Below are 12,981 nucleotides of genomic sequence, written 5' to 3' on the forward strand. Positions count from 1 at the left end.
TTGTGCTGAGCTTCATTTGTAGGCTACTCTACAAAAATATTGATTTGTGTGAAATCACTGAAATTATTTAAACTGTAAAAGTTTCTAATGTCTGTATTGGTGTTTGATGCTAGTGTTTTTACTCTCAGTGTGTTCTGAGAGACAGTGTGTGTTATCTCAGTGAGGATTGTTCAAAGTCTTTGGCCTGTTTTGAGATGTGTGTGAAGAGTTGTGTTGTTTGGACTGAGTTTTGCAGGTGATGAGAACTGTTTAGCTCAGGTAACGAATGAGCAATGTGATGCCTTCCAGTTCACTCTCAGGTAACAAAGGTCCGTGTTTGAGAAATGAATTTGAATGATTGAAATTGGAATTCCAAAATACATTTTAAAGTTGAGGTCCGTCATGACAACAGCTCCATCTTAGTTTCTTTTGCACGTTTTTTTGTCATTCATCATGTTCAAGGTATCTTCAAATGATCTGAAAAACAAATTCTTTTCAGAAAGTAGCATCTTAAAAATGCATTTATTTCCAGTTTAAATGTATATATATATATATAGATTTGTATAGAAATACAGATGTGATGGTTTACAATAGGTAAGTTCTACTGTATTATATTAATAACATATCAGAGAAAATGTGTCAAATTAAGTCTTGAAACATTTTTAGATGGTGCCATGTTGTTGTGCATTCAGAAACAAAAGAAAAGACAATTTAACATCTCCACAAAACATCAACTGATGGTGACATACAGTACATGTTATCAACACTATGGGACTACTTGTCTTTTTAATTGTCTCTCAATTGTTTTGCGCCTCTGTTTCCTCTTCAGTTGGCTGCTGGATCGCCGGCCTCTTGTGGACAAAGCTCCTTGGTAGGATCCATCACAGCAGGTGGAGGCATGTTCAGACACTTCACCTGAGCTCTGAACTCCTCCATCTCCTTCTGCTCCAGCTGTCTCCTCCTGCTGAACAGGTAGAAGTGCTGCCGCTTCCCAGACTCAACGTTGAAGCGCATCAGCAAGCAGTCTGGACAGGATGTGTGAACAAAGTTTCCGGTGAGGTTGCTTTTATCTGTCCCATCATAGGTGAAGCTGCTGCCTTCCAGGGAGATGTTGTAGGAATGGTACAGGCACTTGTTATTTAAATGGATGCTGCTAGAGTAGGAAATGTGAGTGTCACTAGTGTTGCTGGAGAAGTTAACGGTGGCACTGTCTCTTTGTTTGAATCGCTCCAGGTACGGGAGAGTGCTCAGAGTGCCTGCAATCATAGCCCATCTTCCCTCCAAACGACCCAGATCCAGTTGATCCAAAGGATGGACCAAGACTTCACAGACCAGGGGAGCTGAATGGCTCACAGACACCAAACAGAGCAGAGTGATGGCACACGCAGCACAAATCATTGTATTGTTTTAGGGCAGTCGCTGTCAGTCACACTGTTGTGTTTACAGTAACGGAGAATGTGGCCGGTAAAGAGATCTGGCTGCTTTTATAGTTATTTCAGAAAACTCCAGTTTCATAATACAGAAAATACCAGAGAGCAGAGTCCCTTTTTCCTCTGTGGATTCTATGATTGTGAAATGAATGAATGTTTTGAGTACGGTCTGTCACAATTTTTTGTTTGTAGAGTTTTACTAGTTGGCACTGTTGTGGGTACACAGTGAGAAAACCATGAAATCCATTGCTTAGTTCTCTTTACATCTCTTGGATTGAAGTTCTGTAAAATTTATATTTGTAGTTGCAGATATTAACAGTAGGTGGTCTGTGAATGCAAGCTGCACACACTCATTTTCTGATGGTATTTTTATTAAACTTATTGTGATCAATACACATCTGAATCTCTGGAGGACTGAAGTATGAAGTGATAATAACTGCTTCAAACTCAATAGAATTATAATAGATAGTTCACTTTGTCAGGTTAGATTTGCTTTTCTGATTTGAAATTCATTTTAACATTGAGCTGTCTGAGACGCTGCTCTAGAAATGAAGACTTCCCTTAATGAAGCAAGCACACATATAGTATGTATGTAGACTAACAAAACATATAAACTGTTATATTGTACATGCATGAAGGTAGTGGTAAGGATGTTTACTCCCTGTTTTTCGGTGTGTCCATATACTGAGTTGGATCAGAAACCTCTAGTTTGGCAACACTGTCAATGCCAGAATGCAGAGTGCCTTCTCACCTGACAATTCTGTGATTGTGAAATTATGGAAATATTTCAGAAACCTTGACAAAGTCTAATTAAACCTTAGATTAAAGATGTGTGCTTTATCTGAACGTGTAGAATTACACACATTGAGGAAAATAAGCCCACGAACTGGTCATGGATAAAAGATACATATTAACATTTTTGTAGAGGGTCTTTGTTTATTTAGTGTGAACTAAATATTTGAGTTAACATATTTTAAAAATATGTATACATTTTTTTAACAAACAAAACATTAAACACATTGAACACACACAAAGACAGATAGAAGACAAGATCCTTCCCTAGTCCCTTCTTACAAGTTGGCTACACTATGCTGCTTAGTGTATATGCATATATACAAAATACACATGGACATACGTATACTGTAAATATGAACATAACATACTTACAATTTTAGACAAAAAAACGGACAATTTTCTGCCTTCATTGTTAATCAAATACAATCAATAAAAAGTGCTGCCTCTTGTACTTTATCTGGCTTTAAGTTCTGTACATATTCAGGGTTCATACTGAAACAGTATTAAAATGTGCTTATACTTTGTTTAGCATACTGCAAGGTCTTGGTTGTTAAAGTCTGGAGATTAGTGCCAGCATGCGATATATAGCTATTTCAAACTGAATGAGATCTGTAAGGTAAAATGTGCTTTTCAAATTTGAAACTCTTCATTCCTTATACCTACAGGGAGATACGTCTCTGAATATATCAGACCTTCCTGTAAGAGAGCTGTGGCACACACAAGCAAACATGCTGAAATTACAACGCACTGCACGGTTTATTATTTACACCTGTACTTTATCTGCTGTAATATGTCAAAATGTCCTACATGGATATTACTTAGAAACTGAAAATTTTTATTAAGATAAACTAAACAAGAAGACTGTTAATGCTTATTACCGGCACTTTGCTTGCTATACTGTATTATCTGCTTCATTGTGACCCCTTACAAAGAGTGGTGTATTGAAAAGATTTGTACCTTCCCAGATTGAATTTCATAAGAAAATTTAATTATTAGTAAGTTAAGATGAAGCCAATATACTATAAGGGAAATACTTGATTTGTCTCCATTTGTTTACATCTGTGGTGGTTGCATTAATCATATTTAAATTTTTTATTATTATATCAAACATATTAACATGAGAGGAAACTCATAGGATGGTGTGTGGAGATAAGAAAATGGTCTTCACATGTGTTTGTAATCAAGTGAATTTATTTGAGGATATGTCATTAAGAAAGCCTTATTTTCACATTTATTTAAAAATTGAAAGTTGGTTATTGTAGCTCCCATAAATCAAACTGTTTGTGGCTTAACAAGCAGTTCATCTGTCTTTCTGTTAACATGAAACATAATACTGTATGATAAAGACATATTCACTGTTGTACTGCAGGAAGGTTTTTATGATTATTCATGAAATCTCACATTCTCTTTTTACCATCTGCCCTAAAGCAGTAACATACACTGTATACGACATACACTTTATTTTATACTGTGAACAGATATCATGTACCAAAGTCTCCTAAGCCTTTGGATCCTCTGTTTTCTCCTCAGTGTCTAAAGCTGCTGCGGCGAGATTTGCTCTGGACAAAACTCCTTGGTAGGATCCATCACAAAAGGTTTCGGCATCTTCAGACACTCCATCTGAGCTCTGAACTCGTTCAACTCATTCTGGTCCACCTCCCTCCTTTTGCTGAACAGGCACAACTCCACTATCTTATGTGTTGGTGAATCCATGACGAGCTTAAGCATCATACAGTCTGAACAGGACGTTTTGAAGAGGGTCCCATTGTAGGTAGACATCTGCCCAATCTGAGAGTAAAACGTAGGGCCTTCTATTGAGATGTTCTGGGACCTAGAGTGGCACTGGTCACCATTACGACTGGATTGGGTGTACGTTGAGTTGTAGAAATCAATTCGTAGACTGTCGGCATAAGGAACAGCGAAAGGTAATACAGTACGTTCAGGTTTAATAATTTGCAGACTGCTTGCAATCATAGCCCATCTGCCCTCGTAGTGACGAGGATCCGCTTGAGCCAAAGGCTGGACCAGGTCTTTACAGTCCAGAGGAGCTGAATGGCTCAGGGATATCAAGAAGAGGAGAGTGATGGCGCACACAGCAAACATGTCTCTTCTTGTCAAAATCATACACCTGTACAGCTGGACTGTGGCACTGCAGCGTCCGTCTGAAAGTACTGCCAGTATAGATTCTTGTCTGGTTTTATAGCTGCATCAGGGGAAAAAAAATGGAGATTTCACAATACTGAGAGCAGAGTCCACTCGGTGATAGGGAAATTAGAATGATTTGATTTATAGTTTTCTAACTCGGGGGGGGGGGTGTCACAGTGTGACGTTAATTTGACTGGCAAAACAGTTAAAGCCCTTACATTACACAATAATAAAAGTCATAATTTTTAAGAAATAATACATTTTTACTTCTTCCAACCGTATTATGAAGAATTGAAAAAAACAGTTTTGACTTTTTTACTTCACTGAAGAAAATGATCAGTGATGTTCAAAGCCTGCTCATGAGAAAAAAATTAAACACATTGAACTCATGTTTTTATTTTTTATATATCAAAAAAGGTAGTGGCTCCTCATGCAATGGTTCTCTAAAAAAAATCCAATTGCTGTTGGACAGGACCCCATGGGGGCTCTCAGCTCAGCAGGACTTATTTTCAGAGTTACAGAGCCCATTGCTGCATCCCCTTCTCCAGCAACTCCGGCTTTGGTTTGGTCCTCTAGATGGCTGTGCCGTTAGCCACGGAACTACTACAAGGGCAGGTGAAGACACTGCTGGGAGCTCAGGCGGCTTTGACACTCACGCACTTGCGTAAGTGGAGGATTTATGAGAAATGCAGAATGTCTCATAGATAGTATGTCCCGTTAGTTCTCTTCTTCCCTTCAGGGGGACATTTACCACAACTCAAGCTCCATGGATAGATACATACCAGTTGTCTGAGGGAAACTGCAGACTCCCACTCCCCTGACAGAGGGAATTACAAATAAATAACATTATGGTTAAACATTATCCAGTGTGTTTGTTTTTGTATGAAGCAATGTTGTTTTGGGACAAATTCACTGTTTGAGGAACAGATGCTGGATGAACATCGAGTACATCAAGCAATGTATCACAAATGTCAGTTTAATCATTAAACCATTAATCAATCATTTCAAAGCTGACATCTCAGACACTCTCAATTCCACGTTTCTGTATACAGTTAATACAGCCATGCACAGGTCTATGTCAGGAGCTCTGGGACCCCTCTTTCAAAAAACACATCTGACATTTTTTAAATAATTTCTCTTTCAAATCTGACATCCCACAAAATATTCAGCGGTACACACTGGTTTAAATAAAAAAGGCCATTTCATACTATCAGTCTGTGTATTGTCAAAACCTGTATTACAGAGTGAATAAAACATCCAGGCCCTATACTTGGATTAAAAGTATCTCTAACAAAAGTCCAAAATCAAAAATTAATTCAGCGTTATAGTCATTCAATTAGAAGAATATCCTCTCTGAACCTTTCCAGATCTCTGGATGTTGAATCTCATATTTAGATTATGAATATTACCCAATGAAGTATACATATAGATACAACAGTTTAAAATAATACATCTTTAATATGTGGGTTTTATGATCCTATGTAGATTGGCTGGCTCATCTGCTAACCAGGAAAATGAAATCAAACTCAAACAATGTTAAAAAAAGAAACACCTCATACTTTGGTCCACATTGTGTGAAAAAAAGAATTTAAAAGTGTAGTTCTGGGTAGAGAGCTCCTCGAGGCACTTAAACACTGACAAGTCCAGTCCATGCCCCCCCGTCTTCATGTTGGAATCGAGAGCTCACTTCCTTTAGAGTATCCAAACTTAAGAGTGGTATTCAAGATGAATACAAGGAATGAGGACAGAGAGTAGGGGAGGAAAATGAAGTTGCTTGAAGACAGAAAAAGGATGGGTGCATAAAACAAAAAGACGAGGGAAGGAGTGTGTTATGAATTGAAGAGCAGGGGGACAGAGTAAAAAGGGAGAGTGGATATGAATGTACAGAGAGGGCATTTACATGACAGAGCAGCACTGGCAGGTTTTGTGTTTGGGTGCCTGGGTCTCCTCTCCCTGGCTAGCCCTGGTCGGGCTGTGTGTTTCTGTGCTGGCAGCTGCTGCTGGCTTTGCTTGGGTGTCGGGGGCTTTGGCCTGTGACAGAAGGGGTTCCTTCTCCTCCGGCCTTGCCTCTGTCCTCTGGATCTCCTGGGGATCAGCCAGGGGCACCTCCTGGAACTGGCCAGGCAGAGGGGCAGGGTCTTGGGCTTTTAATGCTGCCTCAGCTTCAGCCTCAGCCTCTAGCTCGAGGGTGAGAGTAGAGGGTTGCATCTTAGAGTAGACAGGCACCAAAACCACTGCAGTGCCCTCTGGAGCATTGGCTGGGGACTGCACCTGCACAGAGGTTGGGTCCTCCCATTGTCTATACTGTCCTTCAGTTTTCGTCTCTCGATCTCCATTTTCATTTGTCTTCACGGCACCCTGCACGTCTCCATCTCCAGTTGCTGCTGGTGCCTCCGCAATGCGTTCAGTTGCCTCACTCTTCTCTGGTTGTGTGAAAGTTTCTGGAGCGGCTTCTGTTTTTACTACCTCCTCCACAGCCTCCCCTCCATCTTGGCCTCCTTCTGGATTCGGCAGAGGGGTTTCCTCTGACTGCATGGTCTCCCGCTGATCTTCCTGTGGTGCAAGATCCTTAGGTACATCATCCCCGTCATCTGTGATGATCACACATTCAGCTCTCATCACCACAGTCCCTTCTTCCTCCTCCCCATTAATCTTGACATTTAGAACCCGACCAGGCTCTGCCTCAGAAACACCCAGGCTTAACTCAGGCTCCAATGTCATGCTAATAACACCCTCAGAGGCTACAACCAGTCCGTTGGTGGTGGTAGTGTCGTGATTGGGGTCTGCTTCCAAGTCTCCTCCGCCATTGGTAAGGACAGCTGCGGTTTCATCCAGTAGCGCGCTTTGGTTTGTCTTTACTTTATCTTCTGTGGTTTTAAAAAAAACAAACATCAAATAAATATCACTGTGAGTAAAGGAGGATATATCTGTGCACTTGCATTCATTAGAAAGTGTAGTGCTGTTCATACATATAAATTATGTTGAGTGAATTTGCAATCAATCTGCCTCGCTGTCATTTACACCGATTATTAGCTTTAATTGTAGGTAGTGTCGACGCACCGTAACTTGATTGAAATTATGAAAATGGTTGAAATGTCAGTGTTCAATACAGCTACTTTATGTATTGTAATGCAGTTAACAAAAGGTTCTGCCAGCGATAAATCTTAATGCAATAACACAGAAAAGTCATTCACCTCTGCTCTAAAAGGGTAGCACTGTTTTAAATCCAGGCCATAAAGTGTCTAATAATAAACAAAGGCTTCTATTTGTTACAGAGTAGAATGTAATAACTTAAGTGGATATTTATTGGACTGTCAAGTGCAGTCTAAAGTTATAAATGCGAGATGATTTAAATACAAACGGAAGGCTCAATTTCCTTTTCAGAACTCTGTTGTCCACCTCAGCAGCTGAGTAGCTGTCCACATACACGCTGCCCAAGTTATGCACTTGAGTGCCTATTAGCATAAATTTATATGCACAATCTCATTCAACATGGGTAAATATTCATCACAGCATGTATGGACTTGAAGTAATAGGTATGTCTGCACCATTCCTTTCTTTATAATGCAAATTTCTTAAGATCAGTTTATACAATGCATACAGACACATTTCTATAGGGATTTATGGTCTTTAAGGGGTTGTGGTAAGATGGTGATTAGATAAGAACTAAGAGGAAGAATGAAAAGGAGAATTTAGGAGATTTTCCTTTAGGTTCAAAGTGATGAGATGAGATGTTTACATCAATAAGAATATAGACGTTATTTAATGTGTGCAGGATTCTCTTCAGGTTAATTGGGGTTTGCATTCCGCACATGAGCTTCATGAGAATATTGTGGCGTATGTCTGTGTGCATTTTATGACACATCAACTCCATACCCACCCGATCCTATTGCAATGTTGTCTCCGTTCTGCACAACCATTTCTGAGGAAGAAAAGAATTTTTTTTTTATTTATTGCAGGTAGCAGTGTTTTTCAGTTAGATATGCAGTATAGAAATCATGAAGTACTACACAAAAGGAGTACTGGTTTCCATTAAAATGACACCATTAAGTCTACTATACCTTTAAATTAAAATATTCAAATGGGGTCGACACTGAAGACAGAATTACAATGTGGCTTAATCAACACACCTGTGCTTCTTTGGAGAACTTATCTTGTCATTATATCGATGCACAGGTGCAAAATTAAAAGCTGACAAAAGCCTAACTAAAAACCTGCGTCTTTTTTTATTTTTTTTAGGTGGTATATAAGTTATTTCCATCACTGCAAGCAAAGAGAGAACAATGGGAAGCAGTCAAAGCATTAAACAAATGAAATCTACTCAAAATGTACTGATGTACTGTAATTAAGTAAGAGTAGCATTAGAAGTGCAGCTGTGGTGGTAGCCAGGGTTGACAGGTATTGGACAGAATACAGTGTCAAAAAAAGGCGTTCAGATCAACGACAGCAATACTTCGTTCTGCACTCTGTCTTACACTGAGCTTGTCAAATTGCTTGAAAATGCTCATGTTAACTCTCATACAGTGTGTAATTTGCACACACTATGAGGGTGTATCGCTTTCTCTGGTAAAAAGCTGTAAAAAATGTTTCTCTGTACCAAAAGGTTCATCTGATCTGACTTACCTGCTCCAGCCTCTGCCACTTCCACTGCCTCCTGCTGGGTAAGAGGGACAGTGGAGGAATTGAATTTACTGTGACTCAAATGGTGAAACTGTTTGTGTTGTGTTGCCTGAACATCTAGTGTATTTCGAAGGGAATATAAAAAGACAAACAAAACAATGAGATGCAAATACTGGCACATCCACATCACAGAAGCTTTAAGGAAACAGACACAATGCAGACTATTTTTCCTCATCTCATCTAAATAAGTTTATATCCTACACTCTTAACAGCACAGACTGTACTAAAATAGTTAATGTGTCCACTGTGGACTCTCAGATGGATGATAGTGATGAGTTTAGATGTTAAATGACCATGACATGCGGCTTGGTCACAAGGGGGAGTGATTGAGTTGAAAAGCCTGACCTGCCCTCTGAAAAGTTGACCCCTTTCCACAGTTTGGTGTAGCACGCACGCACGTAACTACATCAGATCTGTATACAGATAAATAGTGATCATGTATATGTCTGTACTTTTTACAGTTAAACGCTAGCTTTTCCTGAACATATCATCACATCCCTAATCTCATCAGAAAGCATTAGGCAAACAAGGTGATACAAAAATAAATCTGTTTGAGTTGCCAGATATTAGCTGTCACTCACTCTCAGTCTGCCCACTAAACCAAAGCTCTGCTGGCAGGGCCTGTTTAAAGTGATGTATTTTCACACCAAGGATAAGGTCATACATTCTCCTCCATCACGGGCTGGTAAAGCTAATAAAAAATAAGATCCTCTGTTTATGTCTCCAGTTGATGTGAGCTAAACTCAAACAGACAAGATTAAGATGAATATATGACAACCATGAAAAACTTTACTAAATAGACCCTGTAGTGTACAGCAGGAGAGGAGGGACAACTCTTATGTTCTACTATAAAGACCTTCAGCGAGGTGAAGTAAACATACTTGCACTTGGCCTGAGTTGAAACAATAATTCCAGAGTGGATCAAGTGCTGAATTGTTTATGTAACAGGGCTGCTTACATTCACAAAGTTCCTGCTTTTGAACAAGAGGTGCTACATCAAAGGTACATTAAGAGAGGAAATTAATTATTCATGGCAAAAAGCCACAGACAGATGTTGTGGGAAATCTTCTGCGTAATGGAAGATGATGGCGCAAGCTTGTTTAACACATATTCCAAGCCCCTTTGTGTCCAAAAGAATGATGGGCAATTTTGTGTGTGTGTGTGTGTGTGTGTGTGTGTGTGCAAGTTCCTCACCGTTTGGCCATGCTTCATCTGTTCCTTCAGCTTCTCTTCCTCCTCTTCCAACTGCTGACTCTCTGACTGCAACCTGAGATATATACATACACACAAAAACAAACATCAAATCTATACTAAAAGTTAAGTTAGTCTTAGTTTGTTTTAATGTGATGCTTAAATATGATTATAGCCTTATTTTAGGATCTAAGTAACACTACAGAAGGCACATGTTTAAATTCCCCTAGAGGCCATGTGCAGTGTGTGTGAGGAGTCTTCTTGGAAAGTGAAGCAGAGCTGCAGACCTTTGCAATAATAAAATGGGTATCTTGGAGTGTAGACCTCAGGGACTAGACAACATTGTCCACTGCAATAAAGAAAAGTCTAGCCCTGTCTGGCAAGTGTGCAGGTAGGATCACCCTCTCACTCTCTGCCTGCGTTCAGTTGAGTACTGGCGGAATTAAAATTCAGCTTTGCCAAAGCACACATAATGTACGACAACAACAAAAATTAGAAGAAAACTAAAATAGAAAAGGGAATGCTGCAACTATCAGTTATACATTTTTCAACTATTCAAATTCAAAACAAAAATGTGTGTCAGTATTCTCCAGCTCTGTCAGCTCACAAACTGTCGACACACACACACACACACACACACACACACACACACACACACACACACACACACACACACACACACACACACACACACACACACACACACACACACACACACACACACACACACACACACACACTACTTGTCAATTCGCTTTTCATTCTCCTGGGCGCCCCAAAGAGGGGAGCGGGGGCTCTGGGAGTCCGGGGAGGTTGGGGACAAGGGAGCTCCCTCCATCAGCCACTGGTCCCTCAGAGACTTCCTCTGGAGTAAGAAAGAAGAGGTGAGGAAGAGGAACATGATGTTGAGTTATCCAAGCAAATTTGTCACAGATTTAGCTATACAGTTCTGTTTTACCACAGTAACTATACCTCTAATATCTCTGCTTGTATCAGAACATTGTGAGCAGCACTGCAAATCAATGAGCAAAAGTGTTTATTGGCAATATCGGATTTTCATGTTATTGTCATCACTGTGATGGACTTTTGTGATTTGGTGCTTAATTTGCTGGATAAGCCAAAACAGACAGACCTGGTTGGTGATGTTATTCATAAACTGTTGAATCAATAGATTTTTCAGAAAACCTATTATAGCAAGATACATGTATCAATATCAAGATATAAAATTGCATATGATAAGCATCCGGCTCTTTATTTTACCAGAATATCCTCCATTATTGTACCATGCATAAAATGCACTTGACTAGGATTTATTTTATTTAATAAAATCTGTGAACGTAAAAACATCTTCAGTTATTATCCTAATTTTCCAGAGTACCCCAGCACCATTTCCACCACTGGATATATCTATAAGCTAATATCGGCCGATAATATCAGGCTGCTGATTTACAGATCAAGCTCTAGTTACAAATCAGAAACAAAGTATTAGCTACCTCAAGCTATCAACAGTAAATTAACATTAACTAAACTAGAATGTTGAAGCAATGGCCAGCTAACGCTAGCTAGCTAGCTTAGTAAGTATGATATGGCTAGCCTGGTAAGCGCTTAGCTAGCTAGCTAGTTGAACAGAAAAAACTCCTTTAACATCTAGAATTACATACACTTGAAACAACCGTCACAGATAAGCTGTAATAAATGGATTACCTACAAGTAATGGTCCAACAAGGGTATTTTTTCAGTAGATAAAAGATGCCTGTCAATATTTGCTTGTTCACAGAGTGGTAGATGAAGCTAACAATCTCAGTTTAACTCCCAACTGCTATACAACTGTGCCAGTACTGGTTGCTACTAGCAACAGAATGTTCAACTGAAACTAACTGCTGGTGGCAGAATGGTGAGATGAAGAGAGGCTGTGTCCATTATCACTCCTGATTTGTTAACTATGTGTATGCTTCGCGCCGGGGTCCTGCATCACCCTGTCGGGGTCGCTATAATGACCTCGCTCTACATTATCCCACTTATTACAATAGTTAACCTACAATGTAAGCTAACTATTGTCCCTACGGCTGAAGTTACTGCGCAGACTGTAAATATGTAGCGATAGGTACTTTATTTACCCTCCACCATATTATTTGAGTGTCCAAAGTGTAAAATAAATGCGTGGTGTCCTCAAGAAAATACACAATAAAATGAAAAAAGTAGTTCCCATACCATGACAACACCACTGTGTCCCAAGTTCATACCACATACTAACTATTTACAGTATGTACTGTATAGCTACTAATCTTTATACTCTAGTACCGTTTTTGCAGTTATTATACAACAAGTCAACAATTCACGTTATAAATCCAACATCTGCCCCTGCCATTAAACTAAAGGATAAATCTAAATGTTTTTCCAGCTTTAAGCAGGTCTTTCATTTCTTTTGTACATGGGTCATTGTGGGAAAATCATGTACATCAGCAGCAAACTCAAACATCACATTTTTTTTGTATATAGTGACTGTTTTGAATATATATTTATTATTATATATTATAATTGTCACTTTTCTAATGTGAACTCACTAAGTAACCTGCTTAGAATTTGTACATAGTATGGAATTAGGACACAGCTTACTGTTTACTTACAAAGCCAAAATGTAATTTGCTGCATAGATACAAAAATTACAGTAATGCCACATTACACTTATTGTTACAAAAAAATGATGATGGTTTTAAATCTCAATGTATTACTCACTATAGAGTAAAATATAGGCTGTTTA

General features: G+C 39.2%; 1 protein-coding gene across 6 annotated transcripts in view; it reads right to left on the reverse strand.

Annotated features, from left to right (window-relative positions):
- Positions 1-5,309: 5,309 nt before the first annotated feature.
- Positions 5,310-12,981, reverse strand: part of palm3 (paralemmin 3) — a 34,643-nt gene continuing 26,971 nt past the window's right edge. For 5 of the 6 annotated variants that reach the window (XM_078280874.1, XM_078280865.1, XM_078280837.1 and 2 more), the window contains 5 exons: positions 10,964-11,085; positions 10,224-10,296; positions 8,973-9,006; positions 8,230-8,271; positions 5,310-7,216 (listed from right to left, as the gene is read on the reverse strand). In XM_078280874.1, the coding sequence (XP_078137000.1) occupies positions 6,246-7,216; positions 8,230-8,271; positions 8,973-9,006; positions 10,224-10,296; positions 10,964-11,085 (1,242 nt within the window). In that variant the 3' untranslated portion in view covers positions 5,310-6,245. The remainder of the gene's footprint in view (positions 7,217-8,229; positions 8,272-8,972; positions 9,007-10,223; positions 10,297-10,963; positions 11,086-12,981) is intronic. The other variant, XM_078280884.1, reaches the window with a different exon arrangement.

The sequence above is a fragment of the Sander vitreus genome, chromosome 2 (assembly GCF_031162955.1).
Source record: "Sander vitreus isolate 19-12246 chromosome 2, sanVit1, whole genome shotgun sequence".
Lineage (NCBI taxonomy): Eukaryota > Metazoa > Chordata > Actinopteri > Perciformes > Percidae > Sander > Sander vitreus.